The 27,313-nt window shown below is 45.2% G+C and overlaps 1 protein-coding gene across 1 annotated transcript in view; it reads left to right on the top strand.

The window, feature by feature from the left end:
• hsdl1 (hydroxysteroid dehydrogenase like 1) overlaps positions 1-25,571 on the top strand; it is a 28,245-nt gene extending 2,674 nt beyond the window's left edge. The window contains exons 3-5 of the mRNA XM_038799704.1: positions 20,951-21,396; positions 22,090-22,314; positions 25,357-25,571. Of these exons, the coding sequence (XP_038655632.1) occupies positions 20,951-21,396; positions 22,090-22,314; positions 25,357-25,443 (758 nt within the window). The 3' untranslated portion in view covers positions 25,444-25,571. The remainder of the gene's footprint in view (positions 1-20,950; positions 21,397-22,089; positions 22,315-25,356) is intronic.
• The last annotated feature ends 1,742 nt before the right edge of the window (positions 25,572-27,313 follow it).

The following is a 27,313-nucleotide window of genomic DNA, read 5'->3' as shown; positions in this document are numbered from 1 at the left end:
ATTTTCACCATTTGGACCCTCCCCGTTAAGTGCAATGTATCACACCTCTTAAGATCCTCCTTAGCCTCCTCCACCAGCTTTATTAAGTTCCACTTATGGAGCCCCGTCCATTCCCTCGATACCTGAATCCGCAAATACCTAAACCTATCCCTCACTACCGTAAATGGCACCCCCCCTAAATTAACCCGCAGTGCCAGCTCATTTACTGGAATACCTCGCTTTTCCCTGCATTCAGCTTGTACCCTGAGAACCCTCCAAACCTACCCAGGAGGCCCGTAATCTGTCCCAAACTCTCCAACGGTCCGAAAAATAAAGCAAGAGGTCATCGGCATCGAGCGACACCCAATGCTCCCTCTGTCCCCTCATTATCCCCTGCCACCCATCGCCAATGGCTCTATGGCCAGCGCAAACAGCAGCAGTGACAGCGGGCACTCCTGCCTCGTACCCCTGTGTAAGTCAAAGCTTCGTGAGCTCATATCATTCGTCCCCACCTTCGCCCTTGGTGCCACATACAACATGCCCATGCCACAAATTTCGCCCCAAACCCAAACCTTCCCAAAACCGTGAATAAGTACTGCCATGCCACCCGATCAAATGCCTTCTCCACGTTCCTGGACTCCACCACCTCCGGGTACCAGAGCCCCTGACAGATTCATCACCACAGTTAACATTCTTATGTTACTCGTGAGCTGCCTGCCCTTCACAAAGCCTGTTCGATCTTCTGCTACCACCCCGTGGACATACTCCTCCATCCTGCCCGTCAACAACTTAGCCAATACTTTCACATTCGTGTTCAATAGTGAAATAGGCCTATGTTCCACCGAGTCCTTCCCCTTTTTCAGGATTAGTGTGATTACTGCCTGCGTCATCGTCTCTGGCAACTCCCCCTTCTCCAATGCTTCATTAAACGCCCCCAAAAGATGTGGTGCCAGGTCCGTTGCAAATTCCTTGTAAATCTCCGCCGGGTACCCATCCGGCCCAGGGGCCTTCCCCAATTTCATACCCCTGATACTATCCAGCACCTCCCTCAGACCCAGGGGCTCTTCCAATGCCTGCCTCTTTGCTTCCTCCACCTGGGGAAATTGCAGCTCGTCCAGAAACCACCCCATGTCCCCCTCCTTTCCTCCTGGTTCTACTTCATAAAGTCCCCGGTAGTGCTCCCTAAATGAATCTTCCCTGGCACTGACACCACATCCCCAGCCCCAGTCCGGATCTTCAATATTTCCCTGGAAGCAGCCTGCCTCCGCAGCTGGTACGCCAGCATGCAGCTCCCCATACTCGTATTGCATTCCCCTTGCCCTAGGCAGTTGCCCTACCACCATCCCTGTTGTCAACCAGTCACACTGCCCCTGCAACTTTTTCCTGCTCGTCAATCCCTCCATGGTGCGCACCCTCGGATATTCCATGGCCACTTCCACTATCTCGCTCACTAGACGGTCATGTTCCTCCTTCCTTTCCCTATCCGCATGAGCCTTAAACAAAATAATTTCCCTACTGGACCACTGCTTTCAGTGCTTCCCAAAAAATGGCCGCCGACAGCTCCCCATTCTGATTCAACTCCACATACTCCTTAATCGCCACCCGCACCTTATCACAAAAACCTCGAACTGCCAACAACCCCGAGTCAAACCTCCACCCCGGCCTCTGCTCTTGTCCTGACCTAAACCGAATCTCCAGCCTGCGGAGTGCATGGTCCGAGATAACTATCCCTGCATACTCTGCCCCTACACCCCAACCAAAATCTCCAGATTCACTACAAAGTAATCAATCCTCGAATAGACCTTATAGATATGTGAAAAGAAGGAATATTCCCTTCCCCCTGTGTTCTGAAAGCGCCATGGATCCACCATACCCATAAACCTCTCCATAAACTCCCCCAGATCCCTTGCCATTCATACCCTGCCCATCGACCTGGGGCTCGGTCTATCAGCCCTCGGCTCCAGGACACAGTTAAAATCTCCCTCCATAATCAACTGGTCCATGGCTAAATCCAGGATTGCTGCCAGCAACCCCGTCATAAAACCCACATCATCCCAATTTGGGGCGCACACATTTACCAACACCACTGGTGCCCCTTCCAATACCCCACTCACAATCCCATATCTGCCATCTGGATCCGTCACCTCATTCACACTCTCAAATCCCATTTTTTTGATAATTAAAATCGCCACACCCCGCGATTTTGAATCAATCCCTGAGTGAAAAACCTGCCTGCGCACCCCTTCCTTAACCTCATCTGGTCCTTCACGCGGAGGTGCGTGTCCTGCAGAAAGACCACCCCCGCTTTGAAGCTCCTAAGGTGCGTGAACACCTGTGACCTTTGAACTGGCCCATTCAGTCCCCAGATGTTCCACGTTACCAGCCTTACCGGAGCCTTTTGCCTCCAATCCCCTCTACCTTCTGTCATGTTCCCCACTTAACTCCCGCCCCTTTAATTCCACCCTGTACCTAGTCCATCCCAGGTGGCCCCTTTCTCTGCCCATGACCATGTCATCTCTCACCCCCTGCCACGTAGCAACAACCTCCCCCCCCCCCCCCCCCCCCCCCCCCCCCCACACCTTTCCCCCATTCGCCTCCAGCCCTTGTTCCCCCTCCCCCGGCCACCCCTCAGCCTTCTCCCCACCACCTCACTTCCGTTCACCAGCATAACCTTATCGTGCAGCAGCCCCTGCCCAAAGGCACTTATTAATAACCTTCCGTTCCTCCCCCCACTCCTCATTTAAACACAAACAGTCCCAAAAAACAGGAGGGGGGGGAACGGTAACATCCATCCCCACATAAACTTTCCACCCCATACAATCCCAACAGTAAACAGCAACACCCCCCAAAAAAAGATGAACATTCCCCAATCACTACCTCCACTTCAAACGTGCTCCCAACCATTATATAGTGCCAGCACCCTGGTTCCCAAGCATTCTCCACTCGGGTCTCATCATGTCATAGAATTTACAATGCAGAAGGAGGCCATTCGGCCCATCGAGTCTGCACCGGCTCTTGGAAAGAGCACCCTACCCAAGGTCAACACCTCCACCCTATCCCCACAACCCAGTAACCCCACCCAACACTAAGGGCAATTTTGGACACTAAGGGCAATTTATCATGGCCAATCCACCTGACCTGCACATCTTTGGACTGTGGGAGGAAACCGGAGCACCCGAAGGAAACCCACGCACACACGGGGAGGATGTGCAGACTCCGCACAGACAGTGACCCAAGCCTGAATCAAACCTGGGACCCTGGAGCTGTGAAGCCATTGTGCTATCCACAATGCAGGTGGATACTATCCATACTATGCACTATCCACCCTGTCTTCCCTAGTTTATGCTCCTTAATGAAGTCTTCGGCCGCTTCTGGGGTCTTTAATACTCCCGACCTCCAAACGTCACGCATAATTTCGCCGGGCAGAGCAGCCCAAACCTGATCTGCCGCCGGTACAGAACTGCCTTGGCCTAGTTGAAGCTTGCCTGTCGCTTTGCCAACTCGACTTCAACGTCCTGATAAATTCGGACCTTATTCCCCTTCCAGTCGCATGTATGCTCTCCCTGGCCCACCGCAGAATCTTCTCTTTCTCTTCAAATTTGTGGAGCCTCACCATCACTGCCCGCGGCGGCTCCCCAGCTGTAGGCTTCTGCCTCAGGGACCTATGCTCTCCGTCCACTTCAGGCACCTGATTTGGCACCCCTTCTGCCACCAGCCCCGCTAGTATCTTTGAGACATACGTCGTGGCACTCACACCTTCCACCCCTTCAGACAGGCCCACTATTCGTAGATTCTGCCTTCTCAAAGCATTCTTCTGCTCCACATCTCTGCCTCCAGAGTCAGCACATGATCGCTGTAGTCCGAGATCACTCCTTCAATCTCCCGAATCTGTGACTCCTGCACCACCAAACACATTTCCACCCGATCCAAAGAACTCTTCAGGGGTGCCACCACTTCTTCAATGGCCTTTGCACGATCTTCCCACATTTGTTCCCTCTGTTGCTGGAATTCAGCTTTATAAAGGTCATCAAGTCAAGTTGAAGCCTTCCAGCTTGCATCAGCCCTTCCCTCATCTGCATGCTACAAGTGGCTTTTGTTGTTGCTGCAGCAGCAGAAGCTTGTTCCAATTTTTCAGCCAAATCTCTCACTGTTTTCTGCCGGGTCTGGTAACCACAGACACACCACTCCTGGGGGAAATTACTTCTCCAACATTCACCTAGGTTTTTTCATCAAAATTCCACCCATTATTGGTTAAAATTAGCTCTTTTCTGTGACTTTGAGCAATAGCTGCCCATATGTGACCACTCACCCCATGGCCCACACTGGAAGTCCAAAATCAGAGATATACTCCGACCTCTAACTGCTAAATGGGGACTAACTCGCTCAGTTGGTTAGATGACTAGTGTGTGGTTCAGAGTAATGCCAACAGCATGGGGTCGATTCCCATACTGGCTGAAGTAAGTTAAGGTTCTACCTCGTATCCTCTGCCCCTATGAATGAAAGGCAATCGCCATTGACCACAAACTGCCAAGAAAACAACTCTGGATGAAACACCAGCAGACGATGAGACAAAAACCTGCCTTTGCGCAGAGCACACATGACATGACATGACTTTTAAAACATGCCCAGACTTAAGAGTTAAGTCATATGTCTTTAACATTCTGTTAATAGTAAAGAATGCGTTTTTCCTTGAAATAAGTAATATCTTGACGATGAAACAAATGTTTTTAATTTGCAGGCACTGGACTAGCATATGTCATTATTGTCATGTAATATAATCAGTATAGAAATATAGGGACATTTTGAAGGCACTGTGATGGACTTTGTTAAATATACATTTTTAAAAATGACTTTATTTTTCTTCTGGTATATATTTTTGCTTGGAAACTGTACCCTTTTAAATGCCCTCACCATGAGTTGCCATGCTGATTAGCCCCCTGGATGTATTGCTCAAATTTTCTTTTAAAAAAGGACTGGACCAAATGGATATCCAGTTCATCTTTTTTTCCAGAAAGTCTCATTTTTTTTTTACAGTTGAGAATACCATAGAATCCCTAGAGTGCAGAAGCCAGCCATTCGATCCATCAAGTCTGCTCCGACTCTCTGAAAGAGCATCCTGTCTAGGCCCACTCCCCTGTAACCCCTTAACCCCACCTAACCTTTGAAGCAATTTAGAATCATAGAATCTTAGAATATACAGTGCAGGAGGCTGTACGGCCAATCGGGTCCGCACCGGCCCTTGGAAAGAGCACCCTACTTAAGTCCACACGTCCACCCTATCCCCGTAACCCCACCTAACCTATTGGACACTAATTAGCATGGCCAATCCACCTAACCTGCACATCTTTGAACTGTGGGAGGAAACCAGAGCACCTGGAGGAAACCCATGCAGACAAGGGAAGAACGTGCAAACTCCACACATGTGGTCAACTGAGGTCGGAATCGAACCCGGGTCCCTGGCGCTGAGGCAGCAGTGCTGACCACTGTGCAGCCGCATGTTATTGATCCAAGTTCAGCACATCAACTGCATTTGTTTGCTCTTTTAAAATTCTTTTTGGAATGTAAGCACCGCTGGCTTGGCCAGCATTTATTTCTCCTCCCCAATTTGCCTCAAGAAAGTGGTGTGGCGCTGTGCCTCGAACTGCTGCAGTCCATGTGGTTGGAGGGAGTACCAGGATTTTGACGCAGTGACAATGAAGGATCGTTCCAAGTCAGGATTGTGTGTGACGTGGAGGGAGCTTGCAGATCGTGGTGTTCCCATGTGTCTCCTACCCTTGCTCTAAGTTATAGTTGTCACGTATTTGGAAGATGCTTTCAGAGGATGTTTGAGGAATTGCTGCAGTGAACCCATGGCCGATGCACACTGCTGCCACTCTGTGGTGTTGGCAGAGGGAGTGAATATTTAAGATGGTGAATGAGGTGCTGATCAAATGGGCTACTTTGTCTTGGATGGCATTAAGTTTCTTGAATGGTGTTAAAGCTGCACTTGTTCAGTCTGCTGGAGAGAATTCCATTAAAACGCCTGACTTGAGGCATAGACTCTGGAGATTCAGAAGAAGAAGGTTTACAATATTTTTTGATTTTTTTTTGCAAACTAACAATTTAAATGGACAAATTTCAAAGGCAGATGGAATTATGTTATCACCTTATATCCTTTTTAATTTCTTGTGCACTCCAACTCCATTTTACAGATAAGTCACCATACTTGCAACTTTCATTGAAAGTTTTTGAAGTTTACTTTCTTTTTCGCCAAGGCCCACTCATGTTTAGTGAAGGGAAGCTTATCTGTCTGTTGTGATCACTTGGTTAGACAAATGCTGTTGTCTATTGAGAAGATTTATGAGGTTCAGCATTTCACTTATGGTTCATGCATTCTTTAGTTCTGTTGCCAGGCAAAGTGAGGTAAATTTAATATTGTGGCAATTTATTAGCTATTTTTACTTATTGCATGACACTCCAGTTACTCACTGTCCAATGGTATCCATGTGATCATGAATTTATCCCCTTTCCCCTCTCCACCTCTGTTTCACTGACTTTGAAGCTGTTTGCATATCCACATTGTTGTTCTGGCTAAGAACTAGAAATGTGGAATAAATAGGGATGGAATCTAGAAGTGTTAAAGGGTTCCTGCAGAATTATTTCCATCAAATGTTATAAAACGGATTAAATGAACAGTAAACTTTAATGCAGTTCAAGAATATTTTTCTTGTTGCTTTTCGGTGCCTGTCAGGGCATAACTTCTGCATATTTACTCCTCCCTCTCTCCCCTAGCCCCTCCTCCAGCAAACATGCAATTTTCCAGGAGAAGCAGGTAAACCGAGAAAAAAAGTCTTATGCCAATTCAGATAAAAAATCTCAAGAAAATCCTTTCCAATGTCTGAAAGTAACCAAGTTCCAGGAGACCACAGTAACTGGGAGACAAATCCCCCAATTATGCAGCAGTGTTGATCACATTGAGGAACCTGTCCATTTTCCTTTTTAAATGGATAAGTTGAAATAAGCAAAGATCACACATATATTAGCGGCATTGATACATGCTATTAGGACAAAGTAGCCTAGTTGTGGGTTTTTTCTTGAATAATTTTTAACGTAAAGGAAACTTGTGAACTAAATTATATTCTCGGCATCCACAAAACACAGTTTTGTAAGACACAAGTTTCAAAATTCCACTCAGCGCCAATATTCTTAGACTCTGTGCAATATCCTGAGCATCAGATTCCAGAAAAGGTAGGGTACAGCCCTGCACCAAGCATTTGTATGGCATGCTCTGTGTACCTGACCCCATATGTTATTTCCTTTTCTCATCTCTGTTCTAAGGAGAAGTAATACTGGAATAGGAAATGGTAAATCTACATCTTTAACATCGGCTGAGAGCATACTCCTGTTTTGCGCTTTCAGTGTGTATGAGGCTATGCACCCAAATGATAATTTACCCTAAAGATTGCAGTGCAAACCTTGAAAAAGTTATATCTGCCTGCAGATTGATTTCACTCCTTCATTCGTGAAAAAAATCCAATTAATGAGCACCTACATCCAAATAGGTTTTCGTATTTCAGCAGCATTAACCTGGAAACATTCATAAACCATTACCAACAAGTCATCAGAGTTATGAAGGTAACATTATCTTAACCTAGATTCAAAGTGAATTCATCACTTTATTTGACGTCCATGGAGTGCCACAGTAATCAGTGCTGGGCCCACAATTATTGACAATATTTATTAATGACTTGGACAAAGGAAGTGAATGCACTTTTGCCAAGTTTGGGGATGGCACAAAAATAGGTAGGAAGACAAGTGGTGAGGATGACAGAGTCTAGAGTATTGGCCTGGGTCCGGAACCACATCCCACGCGTCTGTCAGTGGCATTGGGTGACAACCCCGAGACATAAATTTCAGTTTGAACAATCATAATGCTTTATTTCACTAAAAGCAACTTACTAATGAATTATCATAATTACATGAAATAAAACTATCCTTGTGTGCGTCTGTGTATGTGTGATATTACCCATTTGTCCTTGGATGGTTCAGGCTTGGTGCAGGGGTACTCCTTCGCGAAGTCTCAACTTTGGGCCATCTTCTGGAGAGTTGGTCCCAGTCTCTCTTTTTGTCTCTCTCTCTCTCTCTCTGGATTTTCCTGCCTTGAACGGTCATAAGTCTTTTTTCCAGCTTTCTTCCCAGCCACTGGAGTTGGACTTATCACTTGTAAGACATACATAGATACATAGAATATAGCAGGAGGAGGCCTTTTGGCCCTTTGAGCCTGCTTCGCCATTTGTCACGATCATGGTTGATCATCCAACTCAATAGCATAATCCTGCTTTCTCCCCATAGCCTTTGATCCCACTGTCCCCAAGTGCTATATCTAGCTACCACTTGAATATATTCAATGTTTTAGCATCAACTACTTCCTGTGATAATGAATTCCACAGGCTCGCCGCTCTGTGTGAAGAAATGTTTCCTCATCTATGTCCAAAATGGACAACCCTCAATCCTCAGACTGTGACCCCTGGTTCTGGACATACCTATCATTGGTAACATCTATCCTGTCTGCCCTTATGAGATTCCCCCCTCATTCTTCTGAACTCCAGCGAGAACAATCCTAACCGAGTCAATCTGTCCTCATATGACAGTCCCGCCATCCCTGGAATTAATCTGGTCAACCTTCGCTGCACTCCCTCAAGAGCAAGAACATCCTTCCTCAGGAAAGGAGAAAACTGCACACAATATTCTAGGTGTGGCCTCACCAAGGCCCTGTACAATTGCAACAAAACATCCCTGCTCATGTACTCTAAACCTCTCACAATGAAGGCCAACATACCATTAGCCTTCTTTACCGCCTGCTGCACCTGCATGCCTATCTTCAGCGACTGGTGCAAAAGGACACCCAGGTCCCGCTGCACACTCCCCTCTCCCAATTTCGAACTGTTCAGATAGTAATCTGCCTCCTGTTTTTGCTTCCAAAGTGAATAACCTCACACTTATCCAAATTATATGTATCTGCCATTGATTTGCTCACTCGTCCAACCTGCCAGATCATGATGGAGGATCCCTTCATCCTCATCACAGTTCACACTCCCACCAGTTTGGTATCATCTGCAAACTTTGAGATGTTACATTTTATTCCCTCATCAAATCTGCACCGGCCCTTGGAAAGAGCACCCTACTTAAACCCATGTCTCCACCCTATCCCAGTAATCCCACCTAACCATTTGGACACCAAGGGGCAATTTAGCATGGCCAATCAACCTAACCTGCACATCTTTGGACTGTGGGGGGAAACCGGAGCACCTGGAGGAAACCCATGCAGACACAGGGAGAAAGTGCAAACTCCACACAGTCACCCAAGGCCGAATTGAACCTGAGTCCCTGGAGCTGTGAGGCAGCACTGCTAATCACTGTGCCACCATACCTTGACTCCTATCTAAGTTAATAGAGTTAATTGTTCACCTAGGATGTGTTAGGTGCTTTTCCCTGACCTTTGCTTGTAACAATAAGTCATCAACATACTGTAACAAACATTCTGGATGTGAGAATCCTTTTAATCCAATCGCGATTATTTGGTGAAAGAGAGTCTGGGTTATGGAAACCCTGGGGGTGGAATGTCCATGTGTACTGTTGTGCTTGGAATGTAAACGCAAATTTATATTGCCACTGTTTCGCTAAGGGCGCAGACCAAAAGCCCATTACTAATATTGAGAACCATGAACCATTTGGCTCTTGGCATTTGTTTCATTAGTATTTCAGGGCTAGTGGTTACTGTTGGGGAGATAGCAGCTATTGTTTGTTATGTTCTCTATAGACGATTGTTAATTGCCATGATCCGTCTGGCTTCTGAACGGGCCATATAGTGGTTGATGACATTTTGCAGAACCCCCTGTTGGAGCAAGCAAGCCACCATATTTCTTGCATCTCCCTCAGGTGGGAAACCCCTACTGTTTCTGAGGGTGATGGTCAGATTCCTCCAAGAGGATCTCACCCTCTGTTTTTCCGCAATTGTGCTTGTAGGTGGCAAAGGCTTGCTCATGAGTTTGAATTACCCTCTGCACGTTGGATCATCTGACATTTCTGTTGGCTTTACCAAAAAGTAACCACATAAGAACATAACATAAGAACTAGGAGTAGGAGTAGGCCATCTGGCCCCGCAGGCCTGCTCCGCCATTCAACGAGATCATGGCTGATCTTAGTGGACTCAGCTGCACTCTCCGGCACGAACACCATAACCCTGAAACATTTAATGAAGGAGCCTCAACTGCTTCACTGGGCAAGGAATTCCATAGATTCACAACCCTTTGGGTGAAGAAGTTCCTCCTAAACTGAGTCCTAAATCTACTTCCCCTTATTTTGAGGCTATGCCCCCTAGTTCTGCTATCACCTGCCAGTGGAAACAACCTGCCCGCATCTATCCTATCTATTTCCTTCATAATTTTATATGCTTCTATAAGATCCCCCCTCATCCTTCTAAATTCCAACGAGTACAGTCCCAGTCTACTCAACCTCTCCTCGTAATCCAACCCCTTCAGCTCTGGGATTAACCTAGTGAATCTCCTCTGCACACCTTCCAGCGCCGTACGTCCTTTCTCAGGTAAGGAGACCAAAACGGGACACAACACTCCAGGTGTAGCCTCACTAACACCGTATACAATTGCAACATAACCTCCCTAGTCTTAAACTCCATCCCTCTAGCAATGAAGGACAACATTCCATTTGCCTTCTTAATCACCTGTTGCACCTGTAAACCAACCTTCTGTGACTCATGCACTAGCACACCCAGGTCTCTCTGCACAGCAGCATGTTTTAATATTTTATCATTTAAATAATAATCCCTTTTGCTGTTATTCCGACCAAAATGGATAACCTCACATTTGTCAACATTATATTCCATCTGCCAGACCCGAGCCCATTCACTTAACCAATCCAAATCCCTCCGCAGACTTCCGGTATCCTCTGCACTTTTTGCTTTACCACACATCTTAGTGTCATCTGAAAACCTGGACACATTGCCCTTGGTCCCCAACTCCAAATCATTTATGTAAATTGTGAACAATTGTGGGCCCAACACAGATCCCTGAGGGACACCACTAGCTACTGATTGCCAACCAGAAAAACACCCATTAATCCCAACTCTTTGCTTTCTATTAATTAACCAATCCTCTATCCATGCTACTACTTTACCCTTAATGCCATGCATCTTTATCTGATGCAGCAACCTTTTGTGCGGCACCTTGTCAAAGGCTTTCTGGAAATCCAGACATACCACACCCATTGGCTCCCCGTTAGCTACTGCACTGGTAATGTCCTCAAAAAATTCCACTAAATTAGTTAGGCACGACCTGCCCTTTGTGAACCCATGCTACGTCTGCCCAATGGGACAATTTCTATCCAAATGCCTCGATATTTCTTCCTTGATGATAGATTCCAGCATCTTCCCTACTACCGAAGTTAAGCTCACTGGCCTATAATTATCTGCTTTCTGCCTACCTCCTTTTTTAATCAGTGGTGTCACGTTTGCCAATTTCCAATCCGCTGGGACCACCCCAGAGTCCAGTGAATTTTGGTAAATTATCACTAGTGCATTTGCAATTTCCCTAGCCATCTCTTTTAGCACTCTGGGATGCATTCCATCAGGGCCAGGAGATTGACTACCTTTAGCCCCATTAGCTTGCCCATCACTACCTCCTTAGTGATAGCAATCAGCCTCATTTCTATCAGTCACTGGCATGTTATTTGTGTCTTCCACTGTGAAGACCGACCCAAAAAAACCTGTTCAGTTGCTCAGCCATTTCCTCATCTCCCATTATTAAATCTCCCTTCTCATTCTCAAAAGACCAATATTTACCTTAGCCACTCTTTTTTTTTGTTTTATATATTTGTAGAAACTTTTACTATCTGTTTTTATATTCTGAGCACGTTTACTCTCATATTCTCTCTTACTCTTCTTTCTAGCTTTTTTAAGCAGCTTTCTGTTGCCCCCTAAAGATTTCCCAGTCCTCTAGTCTCCCACTAATCTTTGCCACTTTGTATGCTTTTTCCTTCAATTTCATACTCTCCCTTATTTCCTTAGATATCCATGGTCGATTTTCCCTCTTTCTACCGTCCTTCCTTTTTGTTGGTATAAACCTTTGCTGAGCACTGTGAAAAATCGCTTGGAAGGTTCTCCACTGTTCCTCAACTGTTTCACCATAAAGTCTTTGCTCCCAGTCTACCTTAGCTAGTTCTTCTCTCATCCCATTGTAATCTCCTTTGTTTAAGCACAAAACACTAGTGTTTGATTTTACCTTCTCACCCTCCATCTATATTTTAAATTCCAGCATATTGTGATCGCTCCTTCCCAGAGGATCCCTAACTATGAGATCATGAATCAATCCTGTCTCATTACACAGGACCAGATCTAGGACCGCTGGTTCCCTCGTAGGTTCCATTACATACTGTTCTAGGAAACTATCGCGGATACATTCTATAAACTCCTCCTCAAGGCTGCCTTGACCGACCTGGTTAAACCAATCGACATGTAGATTAAAATCCCCCATGATAACTGCTGTACCATTTCTACATCAGTTATTTATTTGTTTATTGCCTGCCCCACCATAATATTACTATTTGGTGGCCTATAGACTACTCCTGTCAGTGACTTTTTCGCCTTACTATTCCTGGTTTCCACCCAAATGGATTCAACCTTATCCTCCATAGCACTGATGTCATCCCTTACTATTGCCCGGATGTCATCCTTAAATAACAGAGCTACACCACCTCCCTTACCATCCATTCTGTCCTTCCGAACAGTTTGTTACCCTCGGATATTTAACTCCCAGACTTGACCATAATTTAACCATGTTTCAGTCATGGCCACTAAATCATAGTCATTCACGATGATTTGTTCCATCAACTCATTTACCTTATTCCGAATACTACGAGCATTCAGGTAAAGTACACTTATGTTGGCTTTTATACCTCTGTTTTGAATCTTAATACCTCAATCAGTAACCTCTCCTCAGATATATTTTCTCTTAACTTTTCTCCTAATTTTCTTTGTCGTTGAACCCATATCTTCATGTAACAACCTGCCGCATCACTTACCATTTAGGTTTTTACTTCCCGTTTTATTCCTTTTAGTATTATTGGGCCTATTCACTGAGATCCCCTCAGTCACTGTACCTTGTACTGTTGCCCTTTTTGATTTTTGACTATTGCTTCTCTGCCTTACACTTTCCCCCTTACTGCCTTTTGTTTCTGTCCCTGTTTTACTACCTTCCGACTTCCTGCATTGGTTCCCATCCCTCTGCCACTTTATTTTAAACCCCCCCCAGGACATCGGTTCCAGTCCTGCCCAGGTGCAGACCGTCCGGTTTGTACTGGTCCCACCTCCCCCAGAATCGGTTCCACTGCCCCAGGAATTTGAATCCCTCCCTCTTGCACCATCTCTCGAGCCACGCATTCATCCTATCTATCCTGAAATTCCCACTCTCACAGGCTCGTGGCACAGGTACCAATCCTGAGATTACTACCTTTGAGGTCCTACTTTTAGTTTAACTCCTAACTCCCTGAATTCAGCTTGTAGGACCTCATCCCGTTTTTTACCTATATCGTTAGTGCCAATGTACACCACGACAGCTGGCTGTTCACCATCCCCCCCCCCCCCCACAAATGTCCTGCAGCCGCTCCGAGACATCCTTGGCCCTTGCACCAGGGTGGCAACATACCATCCTGGAGTCTCAGTTGCGTCCGCAGAACCGCCTGTCTATTCCCCTTACGATTGAGTCCCCTATCGCTATAGCCCTGCCATTCTTCTTCCTGCCCAGCTGCGCAGCAGAGCCAGCCACGGTGCCATGAACTTGGCTGTTGCTGCCTTCCCCTGGTGAGCCATCTCCGTCAACAGTATCCAAAACGGTATATCTATTTTGCAGGGAGATGACCGCAAGGGACACCTGCACTGCCTTCCTATTCTTGCTCTGTTTTTTGGTCACCTATTTTCTATCTCCCTCAGTAACTTTCACCTGCGGTGTGACCAACTCGCTAAACGTGCAATCCACGTCGTCCTCAGCATCACGGATGCTCCAGAGTGAGTCCATTCGCAGCTCCAGAGCCGTCAAGCAGTCTAACAGGAGCTGCAACTGAACACACTTCTTGCACATGAAGGAGCCAGGGACAGTGGACGTGTCCCTGAGCTCCCACATTGCACATGAGGAGCATGGGTCTGGGTTCTCATGCCATGTCTTAAACATTCGGTTAACTTATAGAACTACAATTCCAAAAAAAAACGAAGAAAAAAATAAATATACCAATGAAAAGAAAAAGAAAAACTACTTACCAGTCATTTACCAGGGATAAGAAGCACCTCCTCCCCCCAAGCTTTGAATTCCCACCTAGCTTCAAATTCCCCTAACAAATTTATTCTGCATAACCTCCCCCAAGGTCAGGAGCAATGGTTCTGTTCCTGTTCTTTATCATAGAATTTACAGTGCAGAAGGAGGCCATTTGGCCCATCGAGTCTGCACCGGCTCTTGGAAAGAGCACCCTACCCAAGGTCAACACCTCCCCCTATCCCAATAACCCAGTAACCCCACCCAACACTAAGGGCAATTTTGGACACTAAGGGCAATTTATCATAGCCAATCCACCTAACCTGCACATCTTTGGACTGTGGGAGGAAACCGGAGCACCCGGAGGAAACCCACGCACACACGGGGAGGATGTGCAGACTCCGCACAGACAGTGACCGAAGCCGGAATAGAACCTGGGACCCTGGAGCTGTGAAGTCATTGTGCTATCCACAATGCTACCGTGCTGCCCTATCAGGGTAATGCCAGATACAGTGGTTAACTGTGTCCCACAAAAGCCTTACTTCCTCATAGCATTTTGTTCTAAAATGTTCAAATTATCCCTCTCCGAATCTACGAGAACACGTGTATATATAGAAAAATACAGCAGAGAATAGGCCTTTCGGCCAACAATGTTGTGCCAAACTTTTGTCCTAGGTTAAGAACAAATTAATCCACACCCCATCATTCTACCGTAAGTTGGAATTCACAATTTTCCACACGGAAAGTTAATGATTGAGTGATAATACTGGTTTGTGAATATCCTGTAAATCTGCTTGAAATGATTGGGTGGTTTGCCAATCTGAGTTGTATTGTTGACTAGAGTTTAAGATTGTCTTCGAGCCTCCAGTGTCCCATAAAAATTTAATAGAGCGGCCTCCAACCCCACAGATAACCACTGGTTGGCCAAAAGATTTCAATTCACAATTCACATCTGTTCAATCGAGGCCTGTCCCCGTCACTCTTTATGCTGCTTTAACCCTCTGTAAATCCAAGCTGTTATGAATCGTGCACTGGATACAGATTTCCTTTGTTTCCCGCTGCCTTAAGGTGGGTTACACCCTCCATATCAGTTTCATTCCCGTATCGCATCCGGAGACTTGTTCCCTCGAGGGAGACCTTGCGGATCGCCTCGGGGCTTTACAATCTCTCACCCACTGTCCTGTTATTTCCACATTCTGGTTTTGAATTTGTGGCCATTTCTCATAGCTTGCTACTCAATATCATTCACTGATCAGTTAAGTTCAACTTATGACTTGACGGAACCTTTTGCGAGAAGTATGACAGCCGAGTCCCATCTGGGCTGCCAGTTCTGCCAGTTTACCTGGGTCCAGAACAACATCTCACCCGCTTGTCAGTGGCATTGAGCGACAACTCCGAGACATAAATTTTAGTTTGAACAATCACAATGCTTTATTGTACTAAAAGCAACTTATTAATTAATATCACAGTTACATAAATTAAAACTATTCTCTTGTGTGTATGTGATGTTACCTGTCTGCTCTTGTGTTGTTCACACGTTTTACAGGGGCGGCCTGCTGCAGGGGTCTACTCCTTTGCGAAGTCTCAAATTTGGGCTGTTTTCTGGAGGGTTGGTCCCGGTCTCGTGTTCGCTCTCCCTCACTCTCTCTCTTTCCCTGTTTCTTTCCCAATTGGTAGTTTTGTACTGTTAATCAATTCATTGCCTGGGCCTATCCTGCTGAATTGCCGATAGTTAGCGGCTCTTGTCTGCTGTCCTGTTGTACACATTTGGGAAGAGTTCTTCTGTTGGAGTCTCTCCTGTCTGCACTGGCGCTCGGAGCAGGCCCAGGAGCGGTTCTGCCTTTCCATGATATTTTGAATTGCATTCAAAGCATTGTCTGGCATCTTTGACTTTGTCTGTATATATGTTTCTGGAACATACCTCTTCATTCACCTCAGGAAGGAGCAGTGCTCCGAAAGCTAGTGATTTGAAACAAACCTGTTGGACTTTAACCTGGTGTTGTAAGACTTCTTACCATGATATTTTATGCATGCCGGGAGTTCATGGAATTCCGTTTGGAATTCCGTTATCAGCTTGCCACTTTGAGCAGGTGGCCTGATACAGTGGCTGGCCCCCCTCCCCCCACAAGTAGGAGCCTCCATTACCACCCATCACCATGGGAATTACGTGTCACCGCTTCCCCCAACAGCAAGCAGGCATGTAGGTGACCTGAACCACTCCCCATCAGAGATCTCTCCCTCGCGTCAGTTACCCCTGCCTGGAAGCTAAAAAGTGCGTTCCAGGCAGAAATAGTGAAAAATCATTGCTTTTTAAAAATAAATTTAGAGTACCCAATTCATTTTCCCAATTAAAGGGCAATTTAGCATCGCCAATCAACCTACACTGCACATATTTGGGTAGTGGGGGCGAAACCCACACAAACACGGGGAGAATGTGCAAACTCCACACGGACAGTGAGCCGGAGCCGGGATCGAACCTGGGACCTCGGCGCCATGAGGCTGCAGGGCTATCCACTGCGCCACCGTGCTGCCCTGAAAAATCATTGCTTTTTAACATACCAGTCCCTTACACCTGCTGCCTCAGACAGAAGCGTTGAAAGCAGCTGCTGTCGCCGTTGGTGGGGTCCAGAGCATTGAAATGGGATTGGCGTTCTTAGCCTGACGCTCGATTCTGTGCTGCATTGGGAACCTCACTACCAGTGGTGAGAGGTGCAGAATCCACCCAAATGGGTCCATCTCCTGGTAGGGATATCTCCGTTTCTAAATGTAATAAATTCTGTTGTGGTATTGGTTGTAAGTTGATAAGATATAGGAACAGAATTTGGGCATCGAGTCTGCTCCGCCATTTTATCATGGCTGATCTCATCCTGGCCTTAACTTCATCGTCCTGCCTGTTCTCCATAACCCTTCAACCCATTACCAATTAAAAATCTATCTAACTTCTCCTTAAATTTACTCACTGTCCCAGCATCCACCGCAATCTGGGTTAACGAATTTCACAGATTCATAACCCTTTGGGAGATGTAGTTTCTCCTCAACTCCGTTTGCAATTTGCTACCTCTTATCCTAAGACCTCGCGTTCTAGAATGCCCCGCAAGATGAAGCATCCGCTCCACGTCTACTTTATCCATACCTTTTACCATCTTGTGCACCTCAATTTGAGCTCCCCTCATTCTTCTAAATTCTAGAGAGTGTAGGCCTAAACTGTACAATACTCCAGGAAGTACCACGTGAGGGATTCTCCGAAATGGAGGCAGAGTATCCACGCCGTCGCAAACGCCATCGCGTTTTACGACGGTGTGAACAGGCTGCTCCCACATCGAAGGGCAGCACGGTCGCATTATGGATAGCACAATCGCTTCACAGCTCCAGGGTCGATTCCGGCTTGGGTCACTGTCTGTGCGGAGTCTGCACATCCTCCCCGTGTGTGCGTGGGTTTCCTCCGGGTGCTCCGGTTTCCTCCCACAGTCCAAAGATGTGCAGGTTAGGTGGATTGGCCATGATAAATTGCCCTTAGTGTCCAAAATTGCCCTTAGTATTGGGTGGGGTTACTGAGTTATGGGGATAGGGTGGAGGAGTTGACCTTGGGTAGGGTGCTCTATCCAAGAGCCGGTGCAGACTCGATGGGCTGAATGGCCTCCTTCTGCACTGCAAAATCTATGTAAAAAAAAAATCTATGAATTCTGGCCTCTACAGGGGGCCAGCACGGCGCTGGAGTGGTTTGTGACACTCCAGCCGCAGATCCCGGCGCGAACTGGGCGCCGCGGGATCCGCGCATGTGCAGTTGCACCGCGCCAACGATGACATGCGCAGTGGCTCCGGTGCCAATTGTCGCATACACGGTAACCTCGCGGAGCGCTCCGGCCCCTCACCAACATGGCACCGGGGTTCTGGGGCCGGTCGCGCCAGGAAGTAGGCCGGGGGGAGAGGCTGGCCCGCCGATTGGTGAGCCCCGATCGCGGGCCAGACCCCATCGGAGGCCCCCCCGGGAACGGAGACCCCCCCCACAGGCCGCCCCTCAAGCCTTCGCGATGAGTACCCGCCGGCAGTGACCAGGTGTGGACGCGTCGGCAGGACCAGGCCATTTACACGCGGCTCATCGGCCCATTCGGGCCGGAGAATCGTCGCCCGCCGTTTGCGCCGATTCTCCGCGTGTCCCGGTGCGATTCGCGCGCCGCTTGTTTCGCGGGGGGGAGAGGGGGTGGGAGAATCGCGGCGGGGGTCGGGGCGGCGTGGCATGATTCGCGCCACGCCCCGGCGATTCTCCAACCAGGCGGTTGGAGGGGGGAGAATCCCGCCCCACATCTTTCAGTTTATTTCCAGTGAGCTCATTGTCCTTCAGGAATGTGATCAGCAATCCCTAGTAATGAGATTAACTCCTTACTTGATATCACAAGAGGGATATGAACAGGTATCATACTTTGGTATCATAGAATGTACTTGGCAGAAGGAGGCCATTCGGCCCATCGAGAATGCAGCAGCCCTTGGTAGGAAGAATGATGGAGCTGAATATTATTTAAATGGAGAAAGACTGTCGAAAGGCAGAGGGCTTTGAGGGCCCTCTTACCTAAATCACAAAAACCTAGTATGCAAGTTCAGCAGGCCAGAGGGAAGGCAAATGAAATGTCGGCCTTTATTTCAAAGGGAATAAACAAAAGTAGGGAAGTCTTGTGAGACCTATACAAGGCATTAGTTATTGTGAACAGTTTTGCTCCCTTATCTAAAGAAAGACATACTGGCATTAGAGGCAGTCCAGAGAAGATTCACCAGGCTGATCCCAGCTATGGAGGTATTTTCTTAAGAGGAGATGCGTAGCCGGTTGGGCCTGTACTCAATTGAGTTTCGATGAAGGAGAGGTGACCTTATTGAGACAGAAAGGATTCTCGGGGCTTCTCAGGGCAGGTGCTGGGATGTTGATTCCACTTGTGGGAAAGTCTAGGACCAGAGGGCATAATCATACAGTAAGGTGACGTCCATTTAAGACAGAGATGAGGAGGATCGTGAACCTGTGGAATTATTTACCGCAGAGGTCTGTGCAGGCTGGGTCATTAGATCTGTTCAAGACTGAGACACAAATTTATATTTTTCATTATAAACACAATAATATGAAACAGTTAATACAGGTTACAATGCAAACAGAACACTATCAAGAACACTCACTAACTTAAGCCCCCAACGTTAAACCAAACTCTTTAACTGACCATGACTAACTCTTTAAAAAAGCCATGATGTGGAGATGCCGGCGTTGGACTGGGGTGAGCACAGTAGAAGTCTTACAACACCAGGTTAAAGTCCAACAGGTTTGTTTCAAACACGAGCTTTCGGAGCACGGCTCCTTCTTCAGGTGACCTGAAGAAGGAGCCGTGCTCCGAAAGCTCGTGTTTGAAACAAACCTGTTGGACTTTAACCTGGTGTTGTAAGACTTCTTACTGTCTTTAAAAAAGGAAATGAATGGCTGCCATCTTGGTTAGAACTCTTCCACCGACCCCCTAATGGTGTACATGACCTTCTCCAAGTCGTGCAAGAATGACATGAGGTCACCCAACTAAGCTGAGGCAATGTGCAGAGCGGAAGATCTCCATCCAAGTAGAACTCGTCTCTGGGCTATAGAGGTGGCGAAGGCAAGGATCTGCCTTCACCCCTGTTTGCAGCACTGGCAAGTCTGATACCCTGAAAATGGTCACCAACTGGCATGGCCCCCAGATCAACATTAAGAATCTCTGACATGGTGCTGAAGAAAGAGATCCAGAATCTCACCAACTTGGGACAAGACCAGAACAAACGCGTGTAGTTAACCGGCCCTCAAGAGCAACATTCACACCTGTTCTCCATCCCAGAGAAAATAAGTGCCATCCTTGCCTTTGCCAAATGAGCCCTGTGTACTACCTTAAATTGGATCAGACTAAGCCGAACACAAGAGAATGTGGAGTTTACCCTGTGAAGGGCCTCGCTCCCCACCTCATCATCCATAATAAGACCCAATTCCCCCCCCTATTTCATTCTTTACCTCATCCAATGGAGCGGACTCTACTGACAGGATCTGGCTGTAAATACCCAGAATTTACAGCCAGTCCTCATGGACTGCAGTGGTTCAAGAAGGCAACTCATCACCACTTTCTGAAGGACAACTAGGGATGGGCAATACATGCTGGCCTAACCAGTGATGCCCACATCCCGTAAATGAATTTTTAAAAAATTGTGAATTGATTTTGTTCTATTTGACAGTCCACACAAAGTATATACCAGCAATGTTTTGAATAATTTAAAGCATAATATTTTGAATAATTGAATGCTTCTGAATCAATAACAACCACTGTCGTTGAAGTGGCAGGTAAATGTGTCCGCCACAGAACAACAGAAATTGGAAACATTTCTTGAATATTTTAATCTCTACTCTGCTTTTGTAGAGTCCAGTGTTTATGCTCATCTTGAAGAAATCGCTGTTCAAAAGAAGTGTTGACATTCATTGTATTGAATGAAGCTTCAAGCCATAGTTTAAATCTGGGTAGTCTCTCGACATTTTAAATTAATGTTGTGAAAAGGTTTTAGAATAATATTTATACTTTTCTGTTTGTGTGTTAATGTGTAGGACTGAGTTAAATCTTTCCGTCAGCCTCCATGGAATGGTACCTAAATTCATTCTGATAGTAACAGCTTTATCATTGTTTCCTTAGGTGGAGCAGATGGGATTGGCAAGGCCTATGCTGAGGAGTTGGCTAGCCAAGGCATTAATCTGATTCTCATTAGCCATGACCGAAGCAAGCTGGAAGCTACAGCCACAGCCATTTCAGAGATGTTTAACATTGAAACCATCATAATAGAAGCTGATTTTACCAAAGGACGAGAGATATACCAACCAATCCGAGAAGCTGTGAAGGATAAAGAAATAGGCATCCTAGTGAATAGTGTGGATGTGCCTCATGAGCACCCACAGTTTTTCTTAAACATATCGGAGGACAAACTCTGGGATTTTATAAATCTAAATATCGCTGCAACCAACATGATGATCCATATTTTGTTACCCAAAATGATACAGAGGAAGAAGGGAGCTATTGTTAACATTTCCTCAGGATCTTGTTGTAAACCCACACCACAGATGGCCACATATTCAAGCGCTCAGGTATCTCTAATGATTTCTGCAATTATAGTATGCTCTATAACAGTGTGCCCACAGGGGAGGATATTATAGCAAGACGCTTCAGAAAGCTTCTCAAAACTACTATGTCAACAACTCTTCTGAAATTTTTAACTCTGGATGTTATATCTAAAAGTTTACTCTCCAAATACATGAGATTAATAATGATTATTATTAGTATAATGATACCCATGAGGCACAATTATTTATTTAGATTGGGATTTTGCACAAGGAATGCTTTAAATGGTCATTGATGAGATATTTAGGTTTTTCACTCACTAGAACCTTATGTTTTTAATCAGGACGAATGTTGATTGCAAATTCCTTCCTATTTAAAAAAGATATCTTTATGATTATCCTACATTGAGGATAGCAAGGAACCTGGTGCAAGTACATGACAAACATCGCAAAAGCAGGGATGGGTGGGGGAAGGCTTGCCTGCGGAATTAGCAGAATTCAAAAGAGCTTTGTTGACTGTTAACTTTCTGTTGGCAGTATTTCTCACAAGGAACACTGGAACAATAAACTGCTGTATATAATGATATTTTTATTAATTCTAGGGCTATCATCTTGACTTTTAATGACAAACAGTTAATTTTGTGCTCTGTTAATTCAGAATTAGTCTGAATCAGTTTTCATAAATTATGCATTTTGAGATATAGCTTTATTGTTTTTCAGACTTATTTGGACCATTTTAGTAGAGCTTTGCATTTTGAATATGCATCTAAAGGAATCTTTGTTCAAAGCTTGTTGCCGTTTTATGTAAAAAACTCAACCGCACACAGCGATGGATTGTGCATCTACTCCTGGATAGCACCATCAGCTAATGTTTATGCACGCCATGCAATTTCTACCCTTGGAATTTCCCACAGGACTTCTGGTTATTGGATGCATTCAATACAGGTGATTATAATGCAGCTTGTTGGAATTGTTGAGATCCAAAAATGACATTGAAGGACTTAAATTTATAAAGTGCCTTTCACAACTTCAGAGCATCCTGAAATTTTTCACAGCTAATGCAGTTTATTACGAGCATAGTCACCAGCGTAGTCAATGTAGGGATGTGTTGAATTGCAAAGTGCCACAAAGAAAAATAAGTTAAAAGAACATATTTTAGTCATATTGGTTGATGGATAAATGTTGGCCAGTACATGGGAGAATTCTGATTTTTTTTGAAAGTGCCATGGATCTTTTACATCCAGTGCAGTGGTTTCTTATGACTATGGCCCGTAACTTCCTCAGAGTAGCGATCTCCATTGGATTGCCACTCTCGGCGGACTTAGCTTCACTAAGATTCCGAAGCCCCTGTCTCACCCAACCTTCCTCACTCAAACTGGAGAGACAGGAGCAGCGAAGTAAGTCTCCGCAGTGTCGTCGTGGAGTAACTGCGGTGCAGAGGTAAGTCCCTCCCCCCTTTTACGACAGAGGCCGGGGGAGGGGGGGAACGGAGGGGAGAGAGAGGAGATAGATTCTGACCGAAAAAAGTGTGTAAGACCCAAGTAATAAAAGTTTCTAGGATTGGGGATGTAAGAATGAGTGGTTTGATCAGATGAGATCATTTAAGTACCTGGGAAGTATGAAAACTAGCAATGACAGATGAGCCAAGAAGGTAGAATCATAGAATTATAGAATTTACAGTGTAGAAGGAGGTCATTCAGCCCATCGTGTCTGCACCAGCCCTTGGAAAAAGCACCCAATCTAAGTCCACACCTCCACCCTATCCCCACAACCCCACCCTATCCCCGTAACCCCACATTTTGTACACTAAGGACAAATTGGCATAACCAATCCACCTAGCATGCACATCTTTGGACTGTGGGAGGAAACTGGAGCACCCGGAGGAAACCCACGCAGACACGGGGAGAATGAGCAGACTTCACATAGGCAGTGACCCAAGCCGGGAATCGGACCCTTGAGCTGTGAAGCAACTGTGCTAACCACTGTGCTACCGTGCTGCCCGTGGTGCGAGCTAAGATTACCATGGGAAATGTTGCATTTAATATCAGGAAGAGGATATTGAGTGGCCAATTGTGTAGGGAATTGTAGAATTCCTATTGTAGAATAGGGAATTGAATGGCTTGGTATGGAGAGTGATGCCGAAACAGGAGGACAGGCTTCAAAATAGCTTAGAGAAGCATGGAGAAAGTAAAATAGAAAAGAAAAAAAAAATCAAGAAATGCTGGCAATGATACAGAAAAAGTGTATTTTGTTGTGTACCATTAGAAAAAGCCAAAATTATTGAATCGGCATGTGCTGACGTGATGTGATGAAGGGTGAATGGCAGAAAACCAAGAAGGAGGAAAAGGATATACCTGGGACACTGGATTATTTTTAAAATTCATTTATGGGATGTGGGCATCCCTGGCTAGGCCAGAATTTATTGCTCACCCATAATTCCACTTGAGAAGGTGGTGATGAGCTGTCTTCAACTGCTGCAGTCCATGTTGTCTGGGTACACCCACTGTGTTGTTAGGGAGGGACCTCTAGGATTTAAACCCGGCAACAGTGAAGGAACGGGAATATATTTTCAAGTCAGGATAGTGAGTGGTTTGGAGGGCAACCTCCAGGTGGTGGTGTTCCCAAGTATCTGCTGCCATTGTCCCTTTGGGTGGTAGTGGTTGTGGGCTTGGAAGGTGCTACCTGAGAAGTCTGGGTGAGATTCTGCAGTGCACCTTGTGGATGGTACAAATCTTTGGACTGTGGGAGGAAACCGGAGCACCCAGAGGAAACCCACGCAGACACGGGGAGAACGTGCAGACTCCACATAGGCAATGACCCAGCCTTGTGCTGTTACTGTTTATCGGTGGTGGAGGCAGTGAATGTTTATGGAAGGAAGCATGCAGGCTACTTTGTCCTCGATTATCTTAATTTTTTTTGGAGTGCACTCATCTAGGCAAGTAGGGAGTATTCCATCACACCCTGACTTATTTTTGGGAGTCAGCAAGTGAGTAACTTGTCTCAGGTTTCCTAGCCCTTGATCTGCTCTTGTAGGCACAGTATTTATATACAGTTCAGTTTCTATAGCAACCTCCAGGATATTGATCATGGGGATTCAGCGATGGTAATGTCACTGAATTTCAAGGGGTGATGATTAGATCCTCTTTTGTTATAGATGATAACTGCTTGGCACTTATATGGTACAAACAGTACTTGCCATTGTAAGCGCAAACCTGAATATTGTCCAGAGGTTGCTACATTTAGACGTGGGCTGCTTCAGTATCTGAGGATTCGCAAAATGTGCTGAACATTGTGCAATCATCAGTGAACATCCCCACTTCTAACCTTATAGAATCCATAGAATCCCTACAGTGCAGAAAGAGGCCCTTCAGCCTAGAAAGTCTGCACCAACCCTTTGAAAGAGCACATTACCTAGGCCCACTCCCTTGCCCTATCCCTGTGACCCCACGCATAGATCATGGTCAATCCACCTAATCTGCACATCTTTAGACTGTGTGAGGAAACTGGAGCCCCTTGGAGGAAAACCACAGAGACATAGGGTGAACGTGCAAACTCCACACATTTGCCCAAGTCGAGAGTCAAACCGGGATCCTAACGCTATGAGGCAGCAATGCTAACCTCATGGTGATGGAAGGAAGGTCATTAATGAAGTAGCTGAAGATGGTTCGGCTCAATACACTATCCTGAAAAACTTTGTAGCGATTTCTTGGAACTGAGATGATTGACCTCCAACACTTCCTTTGGGCCAGATATGACTCTAATCAGTGGAAGGTTTTCCCTTTGATTCCCATTGACTCCAGTTTTCCTTAATGATCTTAACATTTGCACTTGGGAATCAGTTTAATGAACACAGCTAACTTTATTAGGCTGTTAAGTTGTTTTGATAAGTACAGAACATGTTTAAATGAAAGGAATCTATTGTATGAATTTAAAAAGGTCTTTTGTGTAAAATTATTCTTGTGATTTTTCTTTTTCTTTCTTTTGCAGTTTTTATTTGCCCAGTACATGCCTGAATGGCTGTGGGTATGGGGAGCGACTCTAATGAACAACAGAATGTGCAGAAAGGCGGCATAAAAATCATAACCCAAAGACATGTTGGCTGACAGCATATCATATTTGTGTGCAAACCTATTTACAACCTGTGAGCGGGATGAAATAATATAGTGATGTTTGTGGCAATAAAAAGATTTATATTGCATAATCATTTCACTCAGACTCACGTAATGGGAAGAGTCATGAGCAAGCATATAACACTTGATATCCCTTGTATATCTTTAAAACTCTCAACATCAAAATATTATGTGTACCAATAACATCAGGACAGATAAAAATTTGATTTTAAGTCCACAAAATTACTGCTTGCCTCACTGAGTTAATCTGATAAATGAATGAACCATATTGGTTCGGAGATGTTCCAAGTAGTATTTCTAAGCAAAATATGAATTCTATTTTGGCCAAAATCCCCCCAAAATTCTAACTGTATCCAGCTTTAAAAGCAGCTCTGTTTGGAATTACAGTAATGAAATACCACTGGAGAAACCTAAAAGCTGTGGATAACTATTAAAAATATTGGAGCACACATCATACTTCCATTCATCTCCAGCAATATCTAAGTTAAAATATATATTTTAAATGTGTGGTTTGAAAATATGAAGAACTATTTATTCGGGTCTGTTATTACCGTGGCATGGTGGCACAGTAGTTAGCACTGCTGCCTCACAACACCAGGGACCTGGGTTCAATACCGGCCTTGGGTGACTGTGTGGAGTTTGCACTTTCTCCCCGTGTCAGCGTGGGTTACCTCCCTCAGTCAAAAGCTGTGCAGGTTAGGTAGATTTTCCATGCTAAATGCCCCTTAGTGTCAGGTGAGGTGGGGTTACGGGGATGAAGTGGAGGAGTCGGTCTGGGTAGGGTGCTCTTTCAGAGAGTCGGTGCAGACTTGATGGGCCGAATGGCCTCCATTTGCATTGTAGGTATTCTATGACTCCAAGTCAAGTATTCTGCTTGTGAATATACATGAATTCATTAATTTCCTGATAACTATTGAGTATCGTCTCTAATGTACATTCAAATGCTTGCCATATTTATTTTAATCTTATTTGCATCCACATATACTACACACCAATGTCAAAAAATTGGTTATTAGGCTACAAACTGTTAATTAGCTTCACATTAATTATTCACTGGTTTTATTTATTTATCAATGAACTTCAGTTTGCCTACAGTCTTCTATTTTTTATGGGCATCATAGTGTACATGAACGTGGGTTTCCTCCGGATCTCCAGCCAAAATATTTACTATTTTTCAGCATTAACCTGCTTATCATTTTCGGAAAGTTTCAGTATTGAAGTGCAGATAAGTAGTGTTCATAGCTGTTGGGCTACTCGTGTGGTATATTTTGAATTTTGAATATAAACAGTTAATGCTGTGTGGGACACTTGTGTTAAACTATAATAAATCAAAATTGTTACAATGCCACAACTTTTTTGTTGGGTATGCCCTTCAACCCATTTGATCACATCCTCCTACAATACCAATCTTACTGGCTTCTCAAACAACTTCTAGCATTGTTGTCAGGTGAATACTTGTTCGTGCTGATTCAAGTCCCATAAAGTAGAATTGAGTGTTGCTTAAAGTAACATGAGGTAAAGTGCTCTATTATGGTTTCTGGAACACAGTTTTGTTTTAAATAATCTGCTATCCTGAAAGATATTCAACCAAATCTTATTGATGTTCTGGTGTGGCCTCTGTAACAAATAACTAGAATATATTAAAATATACATTCTGAGTGCATAAATCTGTACATTTCAGTGTTTCAGTTTGGTAATTGATCCTATTTTGTACAAGTTGATATTAAAATTCACAACATTTATTTCATTATATTTCCAATAGTTTCTTCTTCCCCATGCAGAAGCCAACACTGCCACAGCCTTTGGGCACTGGT

The sequence above is a fragment of the Scyliorhinus canicula genome, chromosome 6, assembly GCF_902713615.1.
Source record: "Scyliorhinus canicula chromosome 6, sScyCan1.1, whole genome shotgun sequence".
In the NCBI taxonomy this organism is placed as follows: domain Eukaryota; kingdom Metazoa; phylum Chordata; class Chondrichthyes; order Carcharhiniformes; family Scyliorhinidae; genus Scyliorhinus; species Scyliorhinus canicula.
The sequence above is the reverse complement of the archived record's forward strand: the minus strand, read 5'-3'. Positions and strand labels throughout refer to the sequence as shown.